We start from the raw sequence: 24,614 nt of genomic DNA, 5'->3' as shown, positions 1-24,614 counted from the left end.
GATTGACTGCTATAGATAGATAGATAGATAGATAGATAGATAGATAGATAGATAGATAGATAGATAGATAGATTTTCTTTGAAAACAATCAATAACTGACTTGGCTTAGTCTCAGCCTTTATCTGTATGTGGTTACTTAAGATGATCCAGAGTTTGGGCAGGAATCCACACACGACAGTAGTCGGAAGAGAATGTTTGACAATGCTGATGATGGTCAGACCACTTTACTTCCTCTTCACCCCCAAGTGACTACTCCCCACAACCTGTTCCTTTCATCTCTAATGCTAAATGTTTCAGTGAGATGAAATTCCAAGTGACTTACCCTTTACTCTGCCCCAGTGCAGAGAACGAGGAGGTTTACTCTTTGGAAAGATTAGGAACCCTGATAGTCTCTCGGTTCTGCTTCCTGGGCCCTTGCACTCCAGAAGGAAAGCTTGAGGAGGCTGAGCCTAAGGAATTGCCCCATTTATAAGCGTCATTGTGGTAAATGTGTGCATAAAGTTGAGATAAATTATCTTATTTAACAATATTGTGTAGGCTCCAGGTATATGTGTCGTACACCCAGAAGGGCTGTCACTGTGAGAGGTGTGTACATGCACACCTTGAAAGCTTGGCTTCTTGGTTGGATGTTCAGGATGTGTGAGCAGTCAGTGTGAGCACAGTATTCAGATGTATACAGTGTACCTGCAGACAACCTAAGAGGAGTTCAGGGGCTCCTGGATCCAGAGTCTAATCAATGCCACTCACAGACTATCAGTATGAGTGAATCAATGTGGGAAAGGTAGCCATAGGTTCCCTCTTGGCTCCTACCACACAACCTCATTAGGCCCAACTCTGACTTTATCATAAAATAAACTGTTTTGAGACTGGAGAGATGTCACTGTAGTAAAAACCACTGACGACTCTCTCCAAAGACCTGAGGTTGAGTTCCAGCACCATATAGTGGCTTGCAACTGCTTGTAACTCTAGTTCCAAAAGATCTGACACTGTCTTCTTGATTCTGTGGGCACTGGATGACTAGATGCACAGATATACATGCATCCAAAACGCCCAAACAGTACCTAGAATTCATGCAAATTCCCCTACCTCTGTCTCCCGAGTGTTGGAATTAAAGATGTGTACCACCACACCTAACCTTTAGGCCTGCGTTTTAAAATTTTTAATTAGAAAAAGAACTCCCTTCCTCAGGTACAAACTGTCACTCTCAAAATTAAATTCATGGTATTCTTCCTTCAACTAAATCCTTATAAATGCATACATTAATTTTTCATGAGCTGATTAGTTTTAAATAAATAATATATATATAAGTATATATATATATGATATATATGAAATATATATGAAATATATATGAAATATATATATGAAATATATATATGAAATATATATGAAATATATATATGAAATATATATATGAAATTAAGGCCAGACTTCTTTTGGTCATTATTTTACACACCCACTTTTTTTAGAATTCTTCAAGTCTTATAGTAAAAATCAAAATAGGTTAAAATAAAGGGAGGACAGACTCAAGCCCTATCCAGCCCAAGGCCATGTCAGAGACTTGCTGTTATGAAAGTGCGGACTTCTTCATTTTTTTTTACACAGAGATAGTCATCTCTTTCAGGTCAAAAAAAAAAAAAAACCCACAATTACCCTCTATTAAAACAAAATAAAGGATCAAGTGAAAGTAATTAAGACCTTATTAAAGAAATTTTAATAAACCAATTACTGCTCATGAATATGATAATCTCAAGAAAAAGAGCCATCCTTTGCCTGAAATAAAAATAAAGTATCTCTTAAATATATTTAGTATACATCATTAGTTATTTAAATTTCTTCTGAACTAAATCAAGTGTCAATTATATTTGGAACAGTAATAACTTGATACTGATAAAAGGATGCTTATGGGTGATGTAATTAATGGAACATTCCATAAAAACAATTTTATTACAGATTACTATCAGAAATAATTAGCATACCTTCATCATGTAAATTAAAACTTGCCAGTCACCACTTACAACATTTTTCATGTAACTTCTCTAGGATGCATATACTTTGTGAATTCAGTTTATTCCACAGTTTTGCTATGAATTGGAATTTGGTATCACCCCTGAGTAATTTAGAATTATTAGTAAGTTAAAATAATGAAACCACACAGATCAAAACTGCAAAGATGAAGCTTCTGGTGCTCTATTGATTAGTGTTTTTCAGAGTTATAAATATTTCTCTCCCAGCTCCAAGTGACTGTCTGTGGAATCGGGGCATATAATGCCACTTAAATAGCATTTTTTATATTCACACCTGGATTTATTATTTGCCTTGCATCTGCTGTTTTATACTTTCCACTTCCTTACACCATCTTGATAGCACTGTAAGGCTTTAGAAATGCTTGATGCTCAGAGCCCCTGGCATCCTGCAGGGTCGTATCTTGCAGTCACTCACTAGGCTTCTTGGCAGTAACTACCTGGCAAACACCTCCTGGGTGTTAGAGCACACTGTGTGCTGTAGATGCTGAATAAGGATTGTGTTCTGCATCCTTCACTCAGGCAACTGAAGGATAGAGAGGACAGATGAATCTCAGTCAATCAAGGAGCGACTTGGGGGGGATGTGTAGATATCCAAGGTGAGGTGAGCCCATTCGACAAAGGGTGGGGATAGGAAAGGAATGAGGAGAGACAGCAGGGTTTGAAAGGAAGGGAGTGTAGCAGATGATACTCCAGAATGTAAGAGCTAGAAACAGCAAACATGCATCTCACACAGTGTGTATGGGTCAGGGATCCAGGACAGCCACATTGAGCAGCCCTGACTTTACTCATTTTCAAGACTCAAGTCCCCATAGACTGGAGTATCTGCTTACAAAACGGTACAGTAATATGACTGCTGGATGAAGGCCTTCCTCTTCACCGTAGTCACCTGTCTGTGGGCTGCCTGCAGATCCCGTGGCGTGACAGCAGGCCGCAGGACAGCAAGCAACCCCGGAGGAAATCCAGGAAAAGCCACAATGCAGCACACTAGAGCCTCATGCGGGCTCTCAGAGTGATTCTGCTCTGCTGAGTGATTCTGCTCTGCTGGACTCAGGAAGTCATGGAGTCCAGCTCACTCTCTCCCTTGTGTTCAGTATCTGGAGCTCCATCCCCTTGTAGAGACTACAAAAATCTGTGGGCATGACCTAAACCATCTCAAAAGAAAGCGGGGAAAGGGGCAGGAGAATTTGTGCAAAATCCCATTGTCATTTACTCAGAGAGGAGATACCTAGTTATCTGGTCTCCGTACAAACCTCGAATCTCTTTTCCAGTGTATCTCTCTCCCTTCCCTGCCTCTTATGTGTGTGATTTTAGCAGGACAGCTGTGGGCCCAAGTCTTGCCCAGTTTTGTCCTCTTTTAGTTATATAAACCATTGTGCCAACTGTCTCCAGAAACTCCTGGTTTGATAAAGTTTCTACATGTGTTCGGATAACTGACCTAAACTGGTGTTTGGGGGCACATGGAGTAGTTGGCTGGGCTCCTTCCAAAAGGGTTGGATCACCACATGGTGTCCACTTCCCCAGCTCTTCCTTTTCAGGTGATAGCTGGCGCTTGCTTGAGTCATGGTTCTCCTTTCAGAAGGTGTGCTGTGGCCACAGATACTCGTGACAGTAGGCGTAGACTGCTTGGAGTTGCAAACCAAGGACTTTAATAAGTGTACTGGATTGTGATACACAATACAACCCATGTGGAAATGTAGGCTGTGTGAACTGAGGAACGGCCCAGTGCTCAAGTCTGAACTAGTTTGGACCAAATGATAAATTAACAAGAAATGTGAAGGAGATAGAACAGTCCAATGAAGACATCTTTTTCTTCTTCTCATTTCTTGTCAGATAGATTAGTCCTCATAGTTTTCCTTGATTTTCACCTCTCCTCCCCAACTCTTCTCTATTCATTAAAATAGCAAGAAGTATTTGTTATCACAGGGTAGTTCTGGATTCCTCTATATTCCCTATATGTAAAAAATGTACACTTAATTATTTAGTTATATTTTGCCATGGAGCATGTTACCCATGTTTTAAGGCACTTGCTTACAGGTTTCATTTGTCCGTGTTAGCATCCTCAATCAGGAGCTGGTGATAAAAATACTCATCATCTGTCACCATTTTTTACCTACCGTGCACACAAATGCTTTAGCATGGCTCTCTGAAAAGGCCCGCTCAACTACTGAGATAAATATAATTCATTTTCATCTTCTTTAATACTGAAAGATCAATTGTTTCACTATATAGTAATATCGTGATGCTACAAATGAATGCTAGTACACATTTTGATTATTTCAGTGACCAGAATTGAGCAAAAATAAAAATCCATCATGGATGAATCAAAAGCTTTATCTTATTTTTCAAAATGATAAATATGTTAATATTTCTAGTGTCATAAATCAGCCCCATATTTTCTACACCTACCACTTCCCAGTGAACACTTTGTATAAGGAGACTAGGAATTCACACAGAGATGTGGAGAACCACTGATACACACAAAGGAGGTGGGTAAACTGTTTTCTTGGAGAGGGCAGGATGGCAGGTTGTATGTGGGCAACAGCAGAGACAGGACACGTGAATAGACAAGGGTGGCTGGTTCAAGTACAACTGCGTCTGTAGAAACAGGCAAACCAAATCTGTCCTCTTTGCCCTGCACTAAAGGGCTGGTTTACATATATGCCAGGTAATTGCATTCACTTAAATGAAATTCTCAGTAAATGTTACATCTGCGGACAGCTGAAATCTTATCTGTAAAGTCGTCTTGATACAGCTATATAGTCCCTGATTTAATTAACAATCGGATTTGTGTTATCAGCGGCTTTGTTTGGTAGAACATGGAGCGCAAGAATTAATCAAAATGTCAGGAAGACTGTTCTGCTCACCTAGCATGGTGGCTGAGGTGATGCTTTATCACGTTAAAAGATCACAAGTCCCTTAAACAAATAGTCTGAAGGTTAGTAGTTAGTCCAGCATAAGCACAGAACCTTCCGTTCCTTTATATCTGCTCTTCAGAACTAAACCAAAATAGGACCGTTACTTTAAACACATTTTTTAAATGATGACATAACATAAATGTGGTGTCTGTGACCTCGTTTAGAATTGGTTTTGTTTTAGATAATTCATATTTTAAAACTCAGAACGTTCTTTCTGCTCAACATTTTTACTTTTGCTGTCTCTGTTAATTACTGTTAAACTCGTTCTCCTGCTCTCTGTTGCTCCCTTTTTAAAAACTATTACCTTATTAAGATCAAAATATAATCACTTCTCCCCTTCTCTTTCTTCCCTCCAACCTCTTCCATAAACCTGCTGTCTTTCAAATATACGACGGCCTCTTTGTCTTTAACTGTAGAGATTATACATATATATATATATATATATATATATATATATATATATATATATATATATATATATATATATATATATATATATCCTAAACCCATAAATACAACCTGCACTGTATGTTACACGTCTATACGTTTTCAGGAATCCTCATTCGGTGTTGTATAGCCAGTTAGTGTGTTCTTTCCTGGGGAAGACTGTTTCTCCTGCTTCTCCTGTCATTCTGTGCCTGAGGTCGAGGCCTTGGGAGCATCCCCCTCCCTGTCAGTATGGCTATTGGTATCTTACCTGTCTACGCAGTGAGCTTCCAAGAGTACAGCTCCTCTGATGTTTGTTGCCACTCACAACAATGTTGCTGCGCCTCTCTGTCCCTTACAGTCTTCCTGTCCCCTCTTCTGCCTAAGAGGGCAGTGGAGTTGTGCTACAGATGTATCGGTTAGAACTGGGCTCCACAGCTCTGTATTTTGATACCTTGTGATTTCTGTAGCTGGTTTTACGTGTTGCAAGGAGAAGTTTCCTTGATGAGGGGTGAAGACAACACTTCTCTGTGGGTGCAAGGACAAATATTTACAAGTAGTGAAGGATTGTGCTGGCTTAATTAAGTGGAAGTTGTAAGCTCTCCTCTGAAATCTGTAACCTCACTGGCCCCATGTACTATGCTAGATTTCAGTACTAGCCATGATGCCTGTTTTGAGTTAGAGAGTTGTTGGTTACCACAAAGGTGCATGGGCCATTACTGCACCCTTAGGAGAATGTGCTATGCTGGAAGCTGTGGTATCATAGCTAAACAGCTCTATTGGTTGCTTCTCTCCTTTGGAAGCTTGTATGTCTCTTTCTGGTACCAAAAAGGCTAATCCTCAGGAAGGAGGCTTTTGGGTCAGATCCAGTTTAAGTGCTTTGGATCCTATGTGTGGCGGTGTCTTTACCAATAGACACTTATCTTCTGTTTCTAAAGAACAACCAAGAGTGACAGGATTAGCTTATAATGTTTTGGGGGAGTCTCTTAGATAAACCTAACCAACATCTCAAAAGAGACTTCTCAAAGCTGTTGATGAGATTGTTGTCAGACAGTCGATAACTTGTCATAGTGCTGCTCCCCTTCTTGGTGTTATTTTATGGAAGCATGAAAAAAATACCTTCTGACCCCACATAGGCCACCATGAAAGACCAAAGCCTTAACTCAACAGCATTAATTCATAAAAGTTCTTCTTCATGTTGATCTGAAGGGAGTTTGCTCAATAATTAATTTGCCCATCAGTTAATGCTTCTACCCAAGTTCAGCTGTCTAAACCAATGAGTTTACTTGTCTTATTATGGAAGCATGGGTGAGTGGTTACTAATGGTAACATAAGTGACCCTAAAATATCTCCATCACCAAGGCCTCTCACCCCAGCATAAATGATATGCCCACAAATGCTGCATTGCTACAACCCCTCACCCACCACCAGCCTTCAACTCTGTATATCTAGAACCTCTCAATCCTGTGTAGCTGGGCAAGACAGAGGAGAGTGGCTGGGATCTCAGGTGAGGTTCGAAAGAGCTTTCTTTTCCTCCTACAGAGGAAGCTTAATTGGTCCACTTTTATGAGGGTCTCATGGGGTAATTACAGCTACTATAATTTCAAGATAGCAGTAGCCTCATGCATTCCAAAGAACAGGGTTCCAGAACAATCATGAGGAAGCACATTCTATAGTTCTTCTTGGATTATGACATTCAGAGTGAAGCTATCACCACCGGCATGGCTGATGTTTAAATTGCTCCCTGAGCCTTTGACAGCGAGAGGATCTGATACTGGAGTCTCATAGTCTCTACGTGATAGCAGTTGCATATATTGAAGCAGATGCAAATAGACTAAATGAGCAGGCTGAGATCGTGGTTAAAATGAAGAACTGCCAGCCTGTTGTGAACATCATTCCTTCTGTTCACTCTTGGATGGAATGGGGGAGCTTGTGTTCATTATATTAATGATGAGCTAAAGCCTGATGTGTTCTTCAGTCCAATCAGATCCCTCACACTGGGTTCTCTCTCTGGTAATGATTGTGACAGTTTTCTTTTAAAAATCATATTTCCAGTCAGAAGCCATGTAGGAATGGCTAAAGGCATGCAAGTGAGTTTTCTGGAGATGGCCCACCATTTTGAATTATCTATGATGGGCGAGCTCTAAGAATGCAGAGTCTTTAGAGACTTCATCCCAGGATAGCTTCTTTCCTTTCCTGACACTATTACATAGTCTAATGATTCCTGGGCATCAACCTACCTTACTGGGCAAGTTCCTTACAGGTCAACATGGAGATGAACTTTCAGAAATTAATGCTGTTTAGACAAATTAGTGAGTTTATAGAATTCCTGATTTGATTCAAATAATTTTAGAAAGAAAGTTTTAGGAGATGCTTTTAGTTGTTTTGCCAGAAAAAAAAACATAATAAAGTTACAATCAAGAATAAAATGTGACCACTCCTCATAGAATAGTAAGTAAAAGCTGCATAATATGGAAACAATGAGCATTCACAATTACACTAAGAAGAGAAACAGGCTTGGGACAAATTTATAATCAAGGAAAAACATACATTCTCGGTGAGGTCCAAGAATGAGCCACGGGTGTGCACTATGATATAACAAGGTCATGTGAAACTATTGATTTGTGCTTATAGAATGAATTTATAGAACTTATAGAGCTTATAGAGCTTATAGAATGAACCACTGCTTTGAACTTACTATCAACATATTTCTGTAACTTCCTTTTTGTGTAACATTTTATCTATGAGGTAATTTTCTAAAGAACTTTTATCTAAGAAATTTAAGAAGGAATAAAATGTGGCCTGGGAGGCTCTGCTGTATTCACCAAATACATGATTATGTCTTTTCATTTATATGTTCGTATACTGTCTTAGTCAGAGTTTCTATTCCTGCACAAAACATCATGACCAAGAAGCAAGTTGGAGAAGAAGGGGTTTATTCAGCTTACACTTCCACATTGCTGTTCATCACCAAAGGAAGTCAGAACTGGAACTCAAGCAGGTCAGGGAGCAGGAAGCAGGAGCTGATGCGGAGACCATGGAGGAGTCCTGGCTTACTCGGCTTGTTTTGTTATAGAACCCAGGACTGCAAGCCAAGATGGCACCACCCACAATGATCACTAATTGAGAAAATCCCTTACATCTGGATCTCATGGAAGCATTTCCTCAAGGAAGGCTTCTTTCTCTCTGATAACTCTGATAACTCCAGCTTGTGTCAAGTTGACACATAAAAACCAGTCAGTGCATATACTTAAGACTTAAAGCAAAGTTCAGAGTTTCTGGGTGGGCATTCTTGTCAGCCCCAGATAAGTAAGTTTTGTTCCATCAGTAGTTCTGACCCTGTAGATGACTTCCTCATCCTTGTCACCAGGCCCCATCTGCTACTGTCATAATCCCAATCACCAAGGCCATAAGCCCTTTTCGCTACCTGCCTCTGTGAACCCTCTGATGTCAAATCTGGTCTTTAACAATTTCCAGAGCATATCTCTTAATGGTTCAATACAGGTGTTTTAAAATTAAAGGCAATCTCTAACACTCACGTGCTTATCCCCACTCCCTTTTGAGTGTGTGTGTGTGTGTGTGTGTACCTGTCTCAGCACACATAAAGATGTCAGAGAAAAGTCTGGGTCCTACTCATTAAACTTAACTCAAGCAATCAACCCCAGCAGCAAACATCCTTACCTACCAAGCCATCTCAGTGGCCCAACCTTCCTGATAGTCCTGCTATCTCCAGTAAGAAAGTCTGGTTGAGGTGAGAAAGAATGGTACCCACTCAGTGTCCCTCCTTGTGTGTCTCTTGCAGGAGTCCTTTGGAACCTCTCATCTTGTGATGCACTCAAAATGCCAATCATCCAGGATGCCCTGGCAGTGCTGACCAATGCGGTGATCATCCCTCACTCAGGCTGGGAGAACTCACCTCTTCAGGACGATCGGAAACTACAACTGCATTCATCACAGGTGCTGCGCAACGCCACCGGGTGCCTAAGGTCGGTCCCCTTCCTGCTGAGCCTGGTTCAGGGACTTCTTCCCATGACTTCAATTGCTATTTCCCAAGGATCACTGTTCTGCAGAGACAGAGTTGTCACAGCAATTAGAAAGCTAAGGAAAAGTCCTGCAACGTCTTCCTGAAGAGCTAGAGGCTTCCCCCACTGCTCTAGACCTCCACAGTGTTTAGCTGAGTTAGCCTGCTGCCCTAAGTCTAGAACAAAACAGTTTCATTTCAACCAAAACTGAGTCACTTTCTTTCACTGAAAACAGTCGTTTATAAGTAATCTGACGTGACATTTTACTTGTAAAATAACCAGGCAATTGCTTGGGGGAGAGTCTGTAACAAATGTATAGGGATATAATTAAATATTATCAGGCTTTTATTCTAGGCCCCTCCACACATACGTCTTTGTATGACTACAAGAATCCATAACCTCCTTTGAAATAGCTCCCTAAGAAGGCCTGTTTTACTTGGTCTATTCAAATGACAAAAAATTATAAGTATATAAATTTTCTAGTGCATTAAAAAAAAAAACCACCATCCAGAAATCTATGGTGTCTCCTTCAAATTGTCTTTACACCTTGACTGACTTTTTGAAAAGGAGGTACTAAGCAAGATAGACATTCTTCTAAAGCCAACCTGTGTTTCTAGGGAAGGTTTTTATTAAAATTGGAAATTTTGAGCAGGTGGGTTGATGGTGGGGAAGGAATAATAAGGTTTGTTGAACATGCCTCATCAAATATATTTCAAAACTAAATGTTCAGAATGGTTTTACCTGTGCTGTCACGGACTGGCAGTTTCTCCTACAGTCTGCCGGTTTCTAGATGTGGATCCAGTTTCTGCTAAGAAGGAGCAAAAGCACCTCAGTAAAAGTTAATAATCCCCATCTTGGGAATATCCATACCAATGCTCTCAGTCCTGGCACTGAGAAGACATCTTGTGTTCATGTCTGTGCAGAGCAAGGCTCACAGCCAGCCTGTGAATATCTTCACACACTCAGAAACAGAACAGGAGTCCTCTGATACCTTTGCTTTCCTCCACATGACATAGAAACAGGTCATGGCATGATTTCTCTGGTTAATCTTGACCATAAGCCAGATTTATACGTCTCCAGAATTCCCTGTTGCAGCATCCTTTTATAGCTTCTTAAATTCTCTTATCCTTCAGAGGCCCCTCTACATGAGAGCTCTAACTTTTCAGTACCCCTGGCCTTCTGTGCCTGGATATCTGTCTCAGTTACCTGCATCTATTAAGAGTAATTTTCCTCTTTTTAACTTCTTCTGCTTACAAAGCCTGTTGTCATTCCTAAAAAGGCCTGGGGAAAGGAAGAGCCTCAGATTCAGCTGCAGAGGAACCAATAAAGACCTGGGCAACTCTGCAGAGGAAACACTGAATAAAAACTGCATCATTGCATCTTCATGACATTTGATTCAAAGATGACGGCACAGACACCGTGTGTTCTGCACCTTTGATGATAAAGTAGAAGGGCCAGTATATGTCATATGACCATTTCATAAGGCCTCTGGCTGCATTTAAGGTCTAGGATTTGACCCAGAAGAAGGAGTGATCAGAACAGGGTGAAATCCCATACTTCCCACACACACAGAGGCTGCATCCCCTACTGCTGCTACCTTTGTGTGAATGTGAACTCAACACAGGAAGAAAAGACTGGAGGTTCTTAGGTTTGGGATGAATATGTTGTAGGCAAGCCAGGCTTTCTAAAGCCGTGATCCAACCAGAGTTAGAGATTTCCCAAAATTCTGAGTGTGTTACATGATTTATAACACAAAAACCCATTAATGTGTAACAAAGCCTTATTTTTTCAGTTCATTAAACTTTTGTTACTGTAATAGCAGTAGGCTAATGCCATTCTCATTCAAATGTGATGGCCTATCATCCTACACTGGTAGTCTCTTGGACTGGGAGAGGAATATAGTGGTCATGGAAAGGGGTAAAATAATTTATCAAACAAAGACTCCATAGACAAAAGCTGCCGTATCCATCCTTCCACTGTCCACTGAGAGTGAGGGCTGTGCACCTGACCAGGCAGGTGTGTGACCTGTGTGCTTTACAGAGGTCATGGGGTGTCCTGTGTGAGCGTCTTGGTACTCCTGGTCTTCTAGGCAGTGGCTCACATGAAGGAAATCACTTGGTGTGCCACTTCTTCCTTTTAGCACTTTGATCTCATGAGCCTTTGCTAAGTGAGTGACAGAGTCTTGGGACACTGGGATCCCCTCCACAGTTTGTACCATGCAGTCATTCCCAACTCAGCAGAAGGAGGCGACACCTGTTGGCTCTACTGTCACATGGATGCCATGGTAGTACAGGAGGAAGATGCTGTGCCATTTTTGCATCAGGATTTGATCCCACATAAATGGCAGGCTGAGTCTTGCTTTCTTCGACAGCACTGAGATGAACCCCAGGGCCTTACCACATGCTCTGCAGGTGGTCTGCGCGCAGGTGCATCTCTAGCCCTGGGCAGTCTATTGCGCTACTTTTTAATGAGCTCACTAAATTCATATTTAGCTGCATCATGGAGTCACTCCTGATTTTGACCCACACCCTGAGTTTCTGCAGACCATTTCCATTTGACCACATCAAGAGGATGTGTGGGTTCCTATGGCAGTAGAGCTCTCCAGAAATATGCAACAAACAGCCAACCAATGACTAGGGCACAGAGTCCGATGTGTTGGTTCATTTGATTTCCTGCTTTTGGAGTTCTTGAGACAGGATCTCGGTCTATCAGCCAAGTTAGCCAAATACCTGATTGTGACGACCTTGGCTCTGCCTCCTGTGTGCCTCAAAAGCGTGCACATTCATGTCCAACCTTAATTTCTTTCTCTATGTTTACCAAATGGCACTCACCTGGCCAGTATCTGTTTTGGGTGTAAGTGCCAGGTGTTTGCTTCTGCTCTTTGCCTGCTTTCTACTCCCAGTCCTGAGGGCTTTGCTATGCTTGGATATGAGCTGTGTCCCCACAGTCCATTGGCCTGAATCCTGGTCCACACACTATGGAGATATAAAGAGTTGATGGCACCTTCAGAGATGGGACCTGGCAGGAGGTGGCTGGTTCTTGGGGCACTGTCTTCAGTAGGAATGGCTGTAGCTCTTGGGTACTTCACTAAGGCAGATCCTCTGAAATCCACCCTGCTGCTGTATAATTGATTCATCTCTGCTACCATGGTGATGGATCTCCCTTGAGGCCCTCAGTAGAGAACAAGCAAGAACCATCCAAAACTCTGAATCATTTATTTTCTTGTAGAGAAATACAAAAGGAAAGAGAAGAGTGAGGTGTGGAATGGGCAGGAATCTATGACCATTACCCAATGAGCCCCATCTTCAATCTTCGCTTAGAACCATGGGTGCTTTTGACAAATAGATGTAGATATATTTTTAGGAATACCCCAGTCATTCATGTCAGATTCCTCTGTTCTGTGACTGATCCATTTAAGATAAGTTGATATTTTAGGTTTGTTTCTGAAACTACAGTTTAGGAACACATAAAATGAAGTATAAAGGAAAAACCTAGTTTCATGTCATGGGATTTCTGAACCTGAACTTCTGTTTATAACATCCCTCAGATCTGTTTCTGTTTCTTCAAGAAAGGAAGCAAAGTAAGATTTAAGCGATTAGTATTTTACTTCACAATTTTACTTTTCGGAGATGAATGTGAGTTTATGGATGTAGGCCATACTGAGCCCCACTGTTCAAACACTCAGCAGAGAAAAATTCGAGTAAAATAAGTTTAACTTTAAAGAAGTCCAAATCTGGAATCCATCTTGCCTCAGACAATTCGTGTCCTTGATTGACAGTCCAGGCTCGTGTGTGTGGCAGTGGAAAGTGCTACAGTGATTCCACAGAGGCCACCTCTCCATCCTGACTCCCAGAAGCCATTTTCACAGAGTAATCTCCAGGGAAGAGCCACCGGCCTCTGCCTTCCCTAAGAGGACAGAGACATCTCCTGTGGACACACCAGCAAGGTTAAGCCCAGGGGATATTTAGAGTGAAGGCTCCACGCCCTTAGTCCTTTCCATTTAGAATTCACTTTGTGTAGGAAATGTGATTTTTCTCAGGCAGATCCATCTGTTTCTTCCCAAAATACCTATTTATCACTGATGAAATAAGATAGAAATTGGGGCAGTGAGAGCTTTTAAATTTTGTTGAAGGAGTGAGTTAATAGAAAAATTTTTGACGGTAGCTGGATCACCGTCATTAGAATAACATGAGCCAACAATACGCAGGGCAGGGCAGGGTCGACTCCATATACTGCCTCCGCCATGTCTCCCCCCTATCCCAAACAGTGACACGCATGCTCACTTATATCTTCCTATTTTATAATTCCATCTTTTGTTCCACTCCTTCTACTTCCAAACTTTAGGTTTATATAAAACCATTTTTAAAAATCTTGTTCAAGATAACACAAAAACCACCCTAACATATTATCCAGAATAAATGTTAGCAATTATTAGGAAGACTTGGGGCATAAATCTGAGCGGAATTATTATTTTGTTTCTTCCTCCTTTCATGATTAAGAACTCCTCCAAAAAAAATGACTTTATGCCAACCAGGTCAGACCTGGGAATAGATTTGGGGTTGTACCAATGACTGTCTTGCTGAGGACTATGTAATCAAATGTGCCTCCTTAACCTCTGGCCGTCATAATGATCGCCTTCAGCTGAAAACACATATTAGCAGGCAGCTAGGAGACCAGATCTCATCTGTCTTTGGGCAGGCTCTTGCTGGCCGAAGTCAATGTAGTGGCTGACATAAACATGCCTCCAAAATTTGTCTTTCTGTAACCTTGGAAGGTGACCCTTCTTGGACATAGTGATTTTGGAGATCTGTTTGGTTAGATTAGCATGAACCAAAGTGCAAGGACATAGCACATAGACAGAGGAAGAGGCCTTGGAAAACAGGCAGACAATAAGGCAGCTACATGCTAAGGAACAGTGGAGATACCTAAAAGCCACCATAGAGAAGGTACCCTTCCCTAGAGCCGTCTGTGTGAGCCTGGGCCTGCATTGGATTTTGGAATCTATCTTCTAGTAGCCTGAGAGGATACATTTCTTTTGTTTTCCGCCATGAGTTTCTGAAACTTTGATCTGTCAGACCCAGTAAACAACTGTTTCTTGAGTTTCCAGAGAGACTGCCAGAGCCAGGGGACACCTTAGGACACAGGACAGGGAGGAAAATGAGAAAAACTTTGTTCTCAAACAAGTTCTCACAAACTTGGATGGAAGGTATAGAGGGGGCTTGATTCTGTCTGTGTGTAAACCCAATCACCTCCGTAGCTTAGTTAGGGAAGAAAGTGATTGCCCATGCAGGGCTGAGGTCTGCATGACCAGATGTGATTGTCTCGGACTAAGGTTTGACTCCAAACCCCTTGACGTAAGAGGCTTCCTAGAAGGGTGTGTGGTTTCTGTGTGCCCTGCTCTTGCCTAGGAGTCTTTTCTTCACTTTCTCAACGTTGAATCAGTTTCCGAGCTCAGCTTGGATTTATAGAAGACTGTGTACAGCCAGAAGTCATTCTAGGTTCCTGTACAGGGAACGTGACATGACACATACATCATTTTCACTGTTTATTCCAGCAGCTGCCTGCACAACGGATGCTTTCAGAATTTTCTCGGAAAGATGACTGTGTTTCCCATTTAAAACATCGCACATCAATACCCTAAAGATCCTTGGTGTGGCCATAATCATCATTTGAGAATGAGCCCTAGGTAAAGCCTTGATAAGTGACGCCTTTCTTCTCCCTTTTAATCCAGCGACTAGCTCGATAAGACGGCTCGTTCACGTTCCTCTGTGGCTGTGCTACATTTGGTCATGGGAACTTAGGACTTTATCAGCAGTGGAAGTGTGCACCTGAGGCTGGCTCTGTTAACTTCCACCGCTCCTCTACCCATGCGTGCCACCAGGTCATTTATTTATTTTTATTATTCTATTCCCACTTCAGCATCTTGTCCTACAGGACAACAATATACAACCCCAATTTTTCTCATCTATCTTTGTGTACACAGAATGTTATTAAGCCTGTCAAAGGAGCTACACTGTGCTTGTGCTTATGAGTGTAATTAAACCCGCACCCTCAATTAGTCATTTTAACCCATATAATGGATGAGCGCTTGGCCCCATAGTGCCACTAATTCTAGAGTGACCTTGAGCAAACCCATCACAAAGTATTGCTGATGATAATCACACCGAGGCTAGAGGCTCTGAGGACATTATTTTTATCTGGTTTACTCTCAAATTAGCCACAAGTAAAAAGAAGAAGAAAAAGAAACTTTTATTTTTATGTTAGGATCAGGCCAGTATTATCCACCTACTCAGTTCTTTTTAATATTTTCATTTTATATCCATACATGCTTATAATGTGCTTGATCAAATCTACTTCCCCATTCTTTCCCCTCCAATCTCTCTCTTGTCTTCCTTACTGCATTTACCTCCCAAATTCATGTGCTCCCTTTTAAAACTCATTTAGTGCTGCCTCAATGTGTTTGGGTTGGGATCATGTACTAGAATATGGAGACCATCTCCAGGCCCATGTCCCTCACCTTTACTGACTCTCTGTCTCCCCACAGTAATAAATGTCAGTCACTCCTGAGATATGGGTGGGATCTCATGAGTCCCTCCCCCATCCATGCTTAGCTTTTGCCTGGCTAGATCCTGTGGCAGTGTCATGCATGCAGCGAAGCCATGTGTGCAGCTGCACTATCATTTCTGTCAAACATTGCTCTTGCTATAGACATCCACTCCCTTTGGCTCATACGATCCTTCTTTACCGTCTTCTGTGATGATCTATGCACCTCAGAGGGAGGAAACGTGATATAGATGTCCTAATTAGGATTGAGCGTTCCTTAGAGCTTTCATATTCTCTGCACGTTGACCAGTTAGTCGTATATCTCCATATCAGTTGCCATCTACTACAAAAAGAATCGCCCAAGATAAGAGCTGAGAAATGCACTCATTTGTTTGTATGAAGATAAGAACCAACAGTACAGTTTATGACTATGTGTCCATTTAACAGAGTAATAGTACAGTGTTCTCCCTATGACCCAGTTTTGAGGGGCCCAGTTAGTGGTTCCAGGGGTTCCATCTTATGAGGTGGTCCTTACATCCAATCAGAAAATAACTGTCTACTCTCATAATTATACCACATAGTCCCACAACTATTATGGCCCAATTTGACTAGTGGTCACATCCTCTCAGTCTAGTTGTTACCGTAGTGCAGGGTTCATAGCTATGCACTGCTCCTGATGAATCATCTCCCCTAGCAGCATGCAAAGAACCTTTCGGAACTACAAAGATGGCCCGTAGGACTGAACCTTTAAATTTTGAATGTGTTGGATGTTGAACTCTGGGCTGGCTTACCCATCTGTACCAGGGTGTGGGCATGTGCCAGCTGCATGGATTCCTCTTCACCTGGATGCTTGGTGTGGAGATGGAATTTCCCTCTGGGTAGTAAACAGATGCTGCACTGCTCCCCCCCCCATCCTCTTTTCCACATCTGAACCTCAATCAGCAGGCACCTCCTTTGCGGGTAGCAGCTCACTGACCAGAGGGTCTCATGTGGGTGGGACATGGCTCTCTTCAGTAGCAAAGATTATCCAGGATGAGGCCGCAGAGGTCAGCGGTGAAGAAGGAGCGAGCGTGAGAGCTCATAGACTAAGTGGGGGCTGCCTGGTTAGCAGCCACATGGCTAGCAGGGCTGTGCACCCCATCACTAGCAACTCTACTCCTGTAGCTTAGTTGGCAGAGGCTAGAAAGTCATTTATAGTTGCTCAGTTGCTGTATCAAAGTATCATAGGCTGTGAGACTTAAGTCCCTGGATCCGTGTTGTCAAAACTGTATGCCTGGAAGTCAAATATCAAAAAGCCGGTGGGCTTGTTCCTCTAAGGGAGCTCTCCTAAACTAACAGGCTTCTTCTGTCTTCCCTGAATCTTCATGAGGTCTTCTCTCAGAGCATCTGATCCCAAATTTTCTTTTCTTTTAAGGACATCCATCAGACCAGGCTAAGATCGAAGACTTTATTCTAACAAGACTGCCTCATTTTAAAGGCCCTGCCCTTAAATACAGTTGCATCCTAGCAATTCATGGAACAGGTTTATTCAAAGGCCACACTGTTGTGATCATTAAAAGAGAAAGCAGTATAAAAACATGTTCTGTGGACATGTGGGGAAGGGGGTACCTCAGCGGGTCCATGCTGAGGCATCCCTTCCCCTGAGGGACCACACACACAATGGTATAGTATAGAATAGAGTTTATCTAGGGCATGGGAAAGGGAGTTAAGGGGTAGTAGAGGCAGAGAGAAGGAGAGAGTAGAGAAGTAGAGGCCAGCCGTGACCATGTGGAGAGAGGAGGGAAGGGAAGGGAAGGGGGAAGGGAAGAGCCCAAGAGGGCAAGGGAGAACAAGAGGATAAGAGAGAGGAGGGGGCAAGAAGCCTCTTTTATAGTTACCTGTTGTCAGGTAACTGTGGGGAGGGGCATACCTGGTTGCTGCCAGGTAACTTTGGGGTAGAGCTTAGACAGAACCCTAACACACATCTCTGAGGAAAAATGGACAGAGAAACCAGGAGAACCATCAAAGCAAAGTTCAGGTTTTCCTCAAATGAGAACAAGGAAGGGGAAGGAAGATGGGAAAGGGGAGAGGAAGCAATAAGGCAGAGGTGGGTGCTAGAATGTCTTAGCCTGGCAGAACTCATCAAGCCCTGGAGAGTTCCTCAGCCCAATCATCCTTTACAGGAGTCAAGTCTCCCAGAGATGAGCTTGCCTGGTGTAGACTGCAGGTCTGTCAGTCACTGGCTCCAGCATCCATGGGAGATGAAACCTTAGTGTGAAGGCAGACACAGTAATGGATTTCAGGGCACAGCAGAGAGGTCCCATCAGTCAGTGACACTCCTTCTTCTGTAGTCTACGAGTGCACTCTCCTGGAGCCCACGCCAGCCTTTCCATTCTCTGTAGACTAACTGCACGAAGTACCAATGCATGGTCAGGAAGTTGCCTCATGAAATTCACACAAGAGGAGTGAGTGATGTCATTGGAAAGCCTAGGTCTCCTTCATGTGCCAGGCCGCAGAGGGTGTGCTCTGGCAATGCTGGCGAGGCAAATGGGTGGGATTAGCAGCAGGCAGCCCTGCCTGTCTAGTCTGGGGTAGATAGGTGGGTAAATTTTTCTAATTTCTATATCACAAGATTGTGTGTGTATTTGTGTGTGTGTGTGTTTGTATGTGTGTGTGTGTGTGTGTGTGTGTGTGTGTGTGTAAGCTACAAGTCAATGGTAAGTCTTCCTCAGTTTCTTGACACCTTATGTTTTGAAACAAGGACTACCTCTGCAGCCTGGCTAACCAGCAAATCTCATAAATCTTCATGTCCCTGTTCCCCATAGCTGTGACTATTGACACATCAGGTGACACCCTTGGGTTTTAACATGGCCACTGTGTGTATAGATCTCTAGTTCAGATCTCCATACTTCTATGGAAAGGACTTACTCTAATTATCCAAAGTTCTTCCAGCATTCATATTTCATGAACCAGTGATGAGGACCATTTCCTCCCAAATATATCTTGCTTCCCTTGGCCAGAAGAGGAGAGTATATAATAATTATGATTGCACCTTAAATATAAATGATTGACATAGAATATCCCCTCATGCCATTCATTCCATATTCCAATCAGTAACTAATATTTTTATTTTTTTTGTTTTTTAATTTGGTTGTAAATATATGTTCCTTATAGTTGTGTTTGCTATGTATTGAAATTAGCTCCATGTTTATGTAGAGAGAAAGAATCAGGGTCCCTGGTTGTCACTTCAAATTCTGTGAGCACCTATAAGCCCTTAGTTGATTCTCTGGACCATGTCTCAAGGGGCCCGCCACACCTTTGGCTCCTACGGTCCTTCCTCTCCCTCTTCAGTCTAATGTTTGGCTGTGGGTCTTTACACATTCCTCAGTTCTGGTCTGAAAGTTAAGCAGAAAAGATTCTGAAAGTACTAATTAAAAGCTTTTTTGGAAGTGAAGGTGAACCAACAGGAAAGCCGTCCTGTCTAGGCTTCATAATGTATGCACAAGTTCATTTTTTCTGGAAGAGTTAAGTAACAATACTTAAGTGTAATGGGTTTAAAAAAGCAAGTGAGGATACTTGTAGATAAGGTAATATGTGGATACCTTCATCTCCGTGTGGTTGGGACCCTGTACTTTTCTGTCAGTGTCATGAATGTATTTCTCTGTCTCTTGGACTGCTACGGAAGGGGACAGACATGCTGGGACTTCCGATTAACCCATGTCCTTCATTATTGTCCCCGGGAGGTGCAGATGCATCATTATTCCCCATTAACAAGCTCTGTACCAGCACGGAAGGCATGCTGCCGTGGAGGCACTGTCTGGAGCTAATGAATTCCTAAAATTAATTACACTTTTCTTAAGGTAACTTATGACCAGAAAGAAGCTATGCTGGCACAAAGAGTTGATGTGAGAATGGCTATACCCAGGGGAGCCAACCAATTCATCATGCCGCATGATGCTCCGTGGCCGGGCTCTGTGGGCTTTCATGTCCTGACCACTGTTCTTCCTGGGGTTACATTTTTTACCTGACCTTATTTTGGAACAACAGCGTAGTCACTAATTGCAAGCTAATTTAATTAAAGCAGACGGAGGTCCTGTCAAATGTGTCGCCAGCAGAAGTGGTCCTGACTGCTCTTACAGCTCTGTTTTGTACAAGGGTGGGTCAGTTTGTTGCAACAAATGGAGCTTACTGAAAAAAGGTAATTATTTCACATAGGAGTAAAAAGCACAGTGTCCTTTATGAGTCTGCCAGGAGGCGGGGCTTGTGGCCTGTCACAGTGGGTGCATACCTGTGGATATGGAATATTGGATCAGAGTCTGGCAATAGCAGAAGGTCAGACTTTCTCTCTGGCATGTGGGGAAGCAGCTGCGCTAAGCTGCTTTCTATAACAGAAAGGAATTTTATTTCTCCTCCACTATGAGCAACACTATCTCCTGGGCTGGCAAACATGATTGAATACCATTTGTCCTTGACCCCTGTCACTCCTAAGTAGATAAAACAGATGAACAGGACACCACTACTCCAGTTAGGTTAGGGGCTGAAAGTCTCATCCAGCCCAAAAGCAATAGGTTTAAGGAGGAAAGGATATGGGTTATTAGGATTTTTCAGGGTTAATTCCCTTTAGAGGGCAGATCGTTGAGACATGTCATGCTCTCATTCCCTATCCGACGCCCAGTGGGAAGCTCTGCAGCCAGAGATGGAGATCTTTAGACACGCACAGTCTGTCTGAGCGCCAACCCCAGGGCTTGAAGGTACAGAGGCTCTGACTGGGACCCAGGAGGCTGATAGAGAAAGGGGCAGTCTACTGCTCACCCTCAACGCTTCTTTCTCTTTGCTTGGAAATTCACTGAACTGTGAAGATTTATTCAGGAGATTCCACAGGGTGAGGGGCACAGAGACTCCTAGAGATCCAATTTTCCTGGCCATGGAACAAGTCTCACCATAGCTTCATATCAATGTCTGTGAGTTCTTAGAGGAAAGTACTGTTTATCAACGAGGGAAAAATTGGTCTGCTGTCCAGCATCCCAGTAGTCCTCTGACCCTGAATTGCTGTGTTTGCAATAGCAGCCTCCCTGCTCTGACTCTGAACTCTGGTCTACCCTAGGAGCATTACATACAGCGCAAGAACACAAAGAACTTGGTTCTTACTGCCTCTTCACATCCCGACTTCCATGGTTCCTGTTCACAGGCCTCCCATGACAAGTTGAGGTTTCCCTGACTTCTTTCAAAGCTTCCCTACCTTTGATGACTTATGTACCCAGTAAAACCCAGCCACATCCCAAATAGCTGAGGATCATGACTGATCACCAACTCATCTTCCCTAAAACAGCATCACTCTTTCACCTGGCAAGTGCTTAACTCAGTGCCTGACAAAATGATGGAATCCCTGGATGCGCCTTCAATAGCTGCTCTGCTGCATGCCTGGCAACTGCTCTGCTCCCATTCCCACCCACGCAAGGAAATGTGCAAGTTTCCTGGTCACTCAGAAGATCTCTCCAGTTAGAGAGAGAGAAAGAGAGAGAGAGAGAGAGAGAGAGAGAGAGAGAGAGAGAGAGAGAGAGAGAGAGAGAGATCTGCATCACCTCATGTTTGCACAGGAGCCATATCTATCTTGGTTATTGCCATATGATTGTCTGTTCCCAGTGTGAGTCTCTGTGGTACGTCCACTAAAAGGTCTACTGTATCAGTTCTCTGGAGCCACAGAATGTTTTCTGTAACAGGACCGTCACTGTCCTCTCAGCTCATTATGTATTCTTTGTTCTTTGTTCAGTCATCTGCCTAATTTGGAGGAGACCTTTAGACCTTACCAACACAGACTGAAAACCAATAGATGGTACCACTATAGTGCTTTTGGAACAAAGTCTATATTTCTTTCCAATTAGAATAAAAATTAAGCTTGAATGCATAAGTGACTAGTCCTGGAACTCTTAACCGCAAAGCTCCAATGCACCAAGATTCCAACCTGAGTTCTGAGAGTCTAAAGAGTAAGTTTTTCTCATGGTGCTTTGACCATGGAATCAGCTGGCACCACCTAACAGGGACCCCCAGGTAAATGCTAAATCAATAGCTTAGCTAACTTAGATGGGGTCTCTTAGTCCACATATATGGAAAATAAATTTCTAAGCTGCGTCAAGAACATTGCTAGGCACCATTAAAACACAAATTAATTAAGCATAATTATTTGTGGTTTGAAAGAATCAAGGAAGTTTGAGTCTTGGTGAGTGTACACAGAGCCACTTTGTTGTGGCCTTTGTAGTATTGTTGAAATTCCCTGGCTTAGGGGGCATAGATCACCCTAAAAAACAGTAGCAAGACTCTCAGGCGGTGTTCCTAGGTGTGCAGAGCATAGAAGGGCGCAAAAGCAGAGGAGAGTCTGTGTTTCACGTCATGGAATGGTCAAAGAGCTCAGTATGGCTAGCTAGGATATGGTCAATGCAGAGGGCCCGGAAAGAGGGAAAGTCTCCAATGCCAATGTTAAGAATTCAAGGAGAGACATTTGGGGAAAAGCCTCTTTATGTTGTAGATATTCCTGGAACCATGGAACCATGGTTAAAAGTTAGAGGAACCATGTTCCCTGTGCTGTGTAAATGCAGCTATGTGCACAAGTGGGGGCGCATAGAGTAGAGAGATGATCAGGGACCTCAAGAGGTGGATAAGGAGGCTGTTTGGGCCCGGGGGACCTAGGAGAGCAGTGACCCTACTGGCTTCCCCTGGACTATACTCTAGCAGTTACAGGAAATGCTTGATGTTGATATGAAATATGTTCAGGTATTGAAAAGATACACTTAGACCTGATTGGAAAGCAACTTGCTGTGTGATCTTGGATCACTGTAGTATCCACATTTCTATTTCTATTTCTCCATTTCTAAAGGATGAGCCTGTCATGTACATATCATAGCCCTACCCCCAAGGCTCAAAAAAATCCATGCAAGTAGAGCATGCAATGACTATCTATGTATTTTTTATATCTCCTTCCAAATTATCACTTACTTTATATGATGACATATCACATCTTCACCACATTGGTATGAAATCCAATTATTCTGATTATTTTATAAGCAGCTAAGGAAATTCTTGCATTTATTGCATCACTTGTCAAGTTAAAACTGTTTGACTGGTGAGTAGAATTATCTATGTAGTTTGTCAATCAACCCCTTCTGGTAAATTGGGGATAAATTATCTATGTAGTTTGTCAACAAACCCCTTCTGGTAAATCTGGTAAAGGCTTGAATGGGGATAAACTGGGATGTATTCTTAATTCAGCAAGCGTGTATAAAGAGTGTTCACTGTGCTAGACCCTGCTGACATTACTGTCAAGAAGGGCACACATACACACAGATGACCCTGAACAAACATAGATTGGATTCAACCTAGTTAGGGAATAAAGGACATCTTCCTTATTGTTTACCATGCTAAGGACTTTGAGTTTGACCAAATGCAAAACAGGAGCTCTCAGTACACTTGTACTTCAATGTGTGTTTTCCAAGAATCATGGTAGTGGGGCTTCCATGGGAAGCAAGGAAGGAGGAAAAGCAGAAAGCCTGTATGGGAGTGAGCAGGTGGTGGCTGGATAAGGCAGTGGCCATGGAGGGTGACTGGTGGCTAGCTGTGGAGGGAGCTGCAGCTGACAGTGACGACTGGATGAGGTTTTGTGGGGAAGAGTCAACAACTAGAAACCTATGCAGCTGACAGGTATCCTGGCATGTGACAGAGTAGCCATTAGGGAAACGCCCATATCAGTCAGTCTCTGGTTAACACCTCCAGCCTTAACTCCATGTCTCCTCACCTGCACCCTCTACCCTTCCAGCCTCGGTCCTTCTCCCTCCTCTCGAATTGCTTCCTCCTGCCCATCTCCTCCTCGTTATATTTCTTGAATATGGTAGCCACAGACACACCTTGGAAAGCCTCTGTTTTCCTCATATTATTTATTTTCTATTGGTCACTAACTTAATCCAGCGTTTCCATGGCAAATTCGCAACTAAAGAGAGAAGAAGAAAGGACTGGTTGTCCTTGTGCAGGGGAGTGATGACAAAATACTTTCACTTGTGTAATTCAAACACAACAGAAATTTGTCCCTCTGTCCTGGAGGCGAGAAGACAGAGGGGCTAACATGTTCACTGCCTTAGGATGGTTGCTTTCTGCATCAAAGATGATGCCTCCTTCTGTGTCTTCACAAAGGAGAAAGGGCAAACATGCTCTCGGGCCTCTTTTATAAGAACACTGATCCTATTGATGTGGGTTTCACTCTCCACCTAATCTCCCAATAGTCTCACCTCTGAACACCCTCACCTTGGAGGTTAGTTTCAGGATATGAACTTGGTGTAGAGTTGGGGTAACATAAGTATCCATACCTTTGCATTGACCAACACAACTGTAGAAGTAGATGATGTTTCCTAAGCCACTTCAAAAGTTCAGATCAAATGGAAGGTGATGGTACATCTCCGTGGCTTGTAACTTCATGGGATTGCAGAGGGCCATGTCTCACTCTGTAGACAGTACTCAGGGTTGTGAAAGAGTGTGAGCTGTGAGCACACAACCATCAGCTGTGTCCTTGTGCACCAAAAAGACAAGAAACTGCTGCTTTGAAGGCTGAAGCAGTTTGTAATTTCTTTGAACTTGGAACAACCTAATGCTGCGTTTTTTATTTTTGTTCAGATTCTATAAAAAATATTCCACGTCGAGTGCTTGTGATTAGCGTTAAA

The 24,614-nt window shown here is 42.7% G+C and overlaps 1 protein-coding gene across 1 annotated transcript in view; it reads left to right on the top strand.

The window, feature by feature from the left end:
* Nucleotides 1–24,614, top strand: part of Ctnnd2 (catenin delta 2) — an 847,786-nt gene that overhangs the window by 663,281 nt on the left and 159,891 nt on the right. Inside the window, exon 12 of the mRNA XM_052159968.1 lies at nt 9,171–9,354. Within this exon, the coding sequence (XP_052015928.1) occupies nt 9,171–9,354 (184 nt within the window). The remainder of the gene's footprint in view (nt 1–9,170; nt 9,355–24,614) is intronic.

This window comes from Apodemus sylvaticus, chromosome 16 (genome assembly GCF_947179515.1).
Source record: "Apodemus sylvaticus chromosome 16, mApoSyl1.1, whole genome shotgun sequence".
Taxonomy (NCBI): Eukaryota; Metazoa; Chordata; class Mammalia; order Rodentia; family Muridae; genus Apodemus; species Apodemus sylvaticus.
The sequence above is the reverse complement of the archived record's forward strand: the minus strand, read 5'-3'. Positions and strand labels throughout refer to the sequence as shown.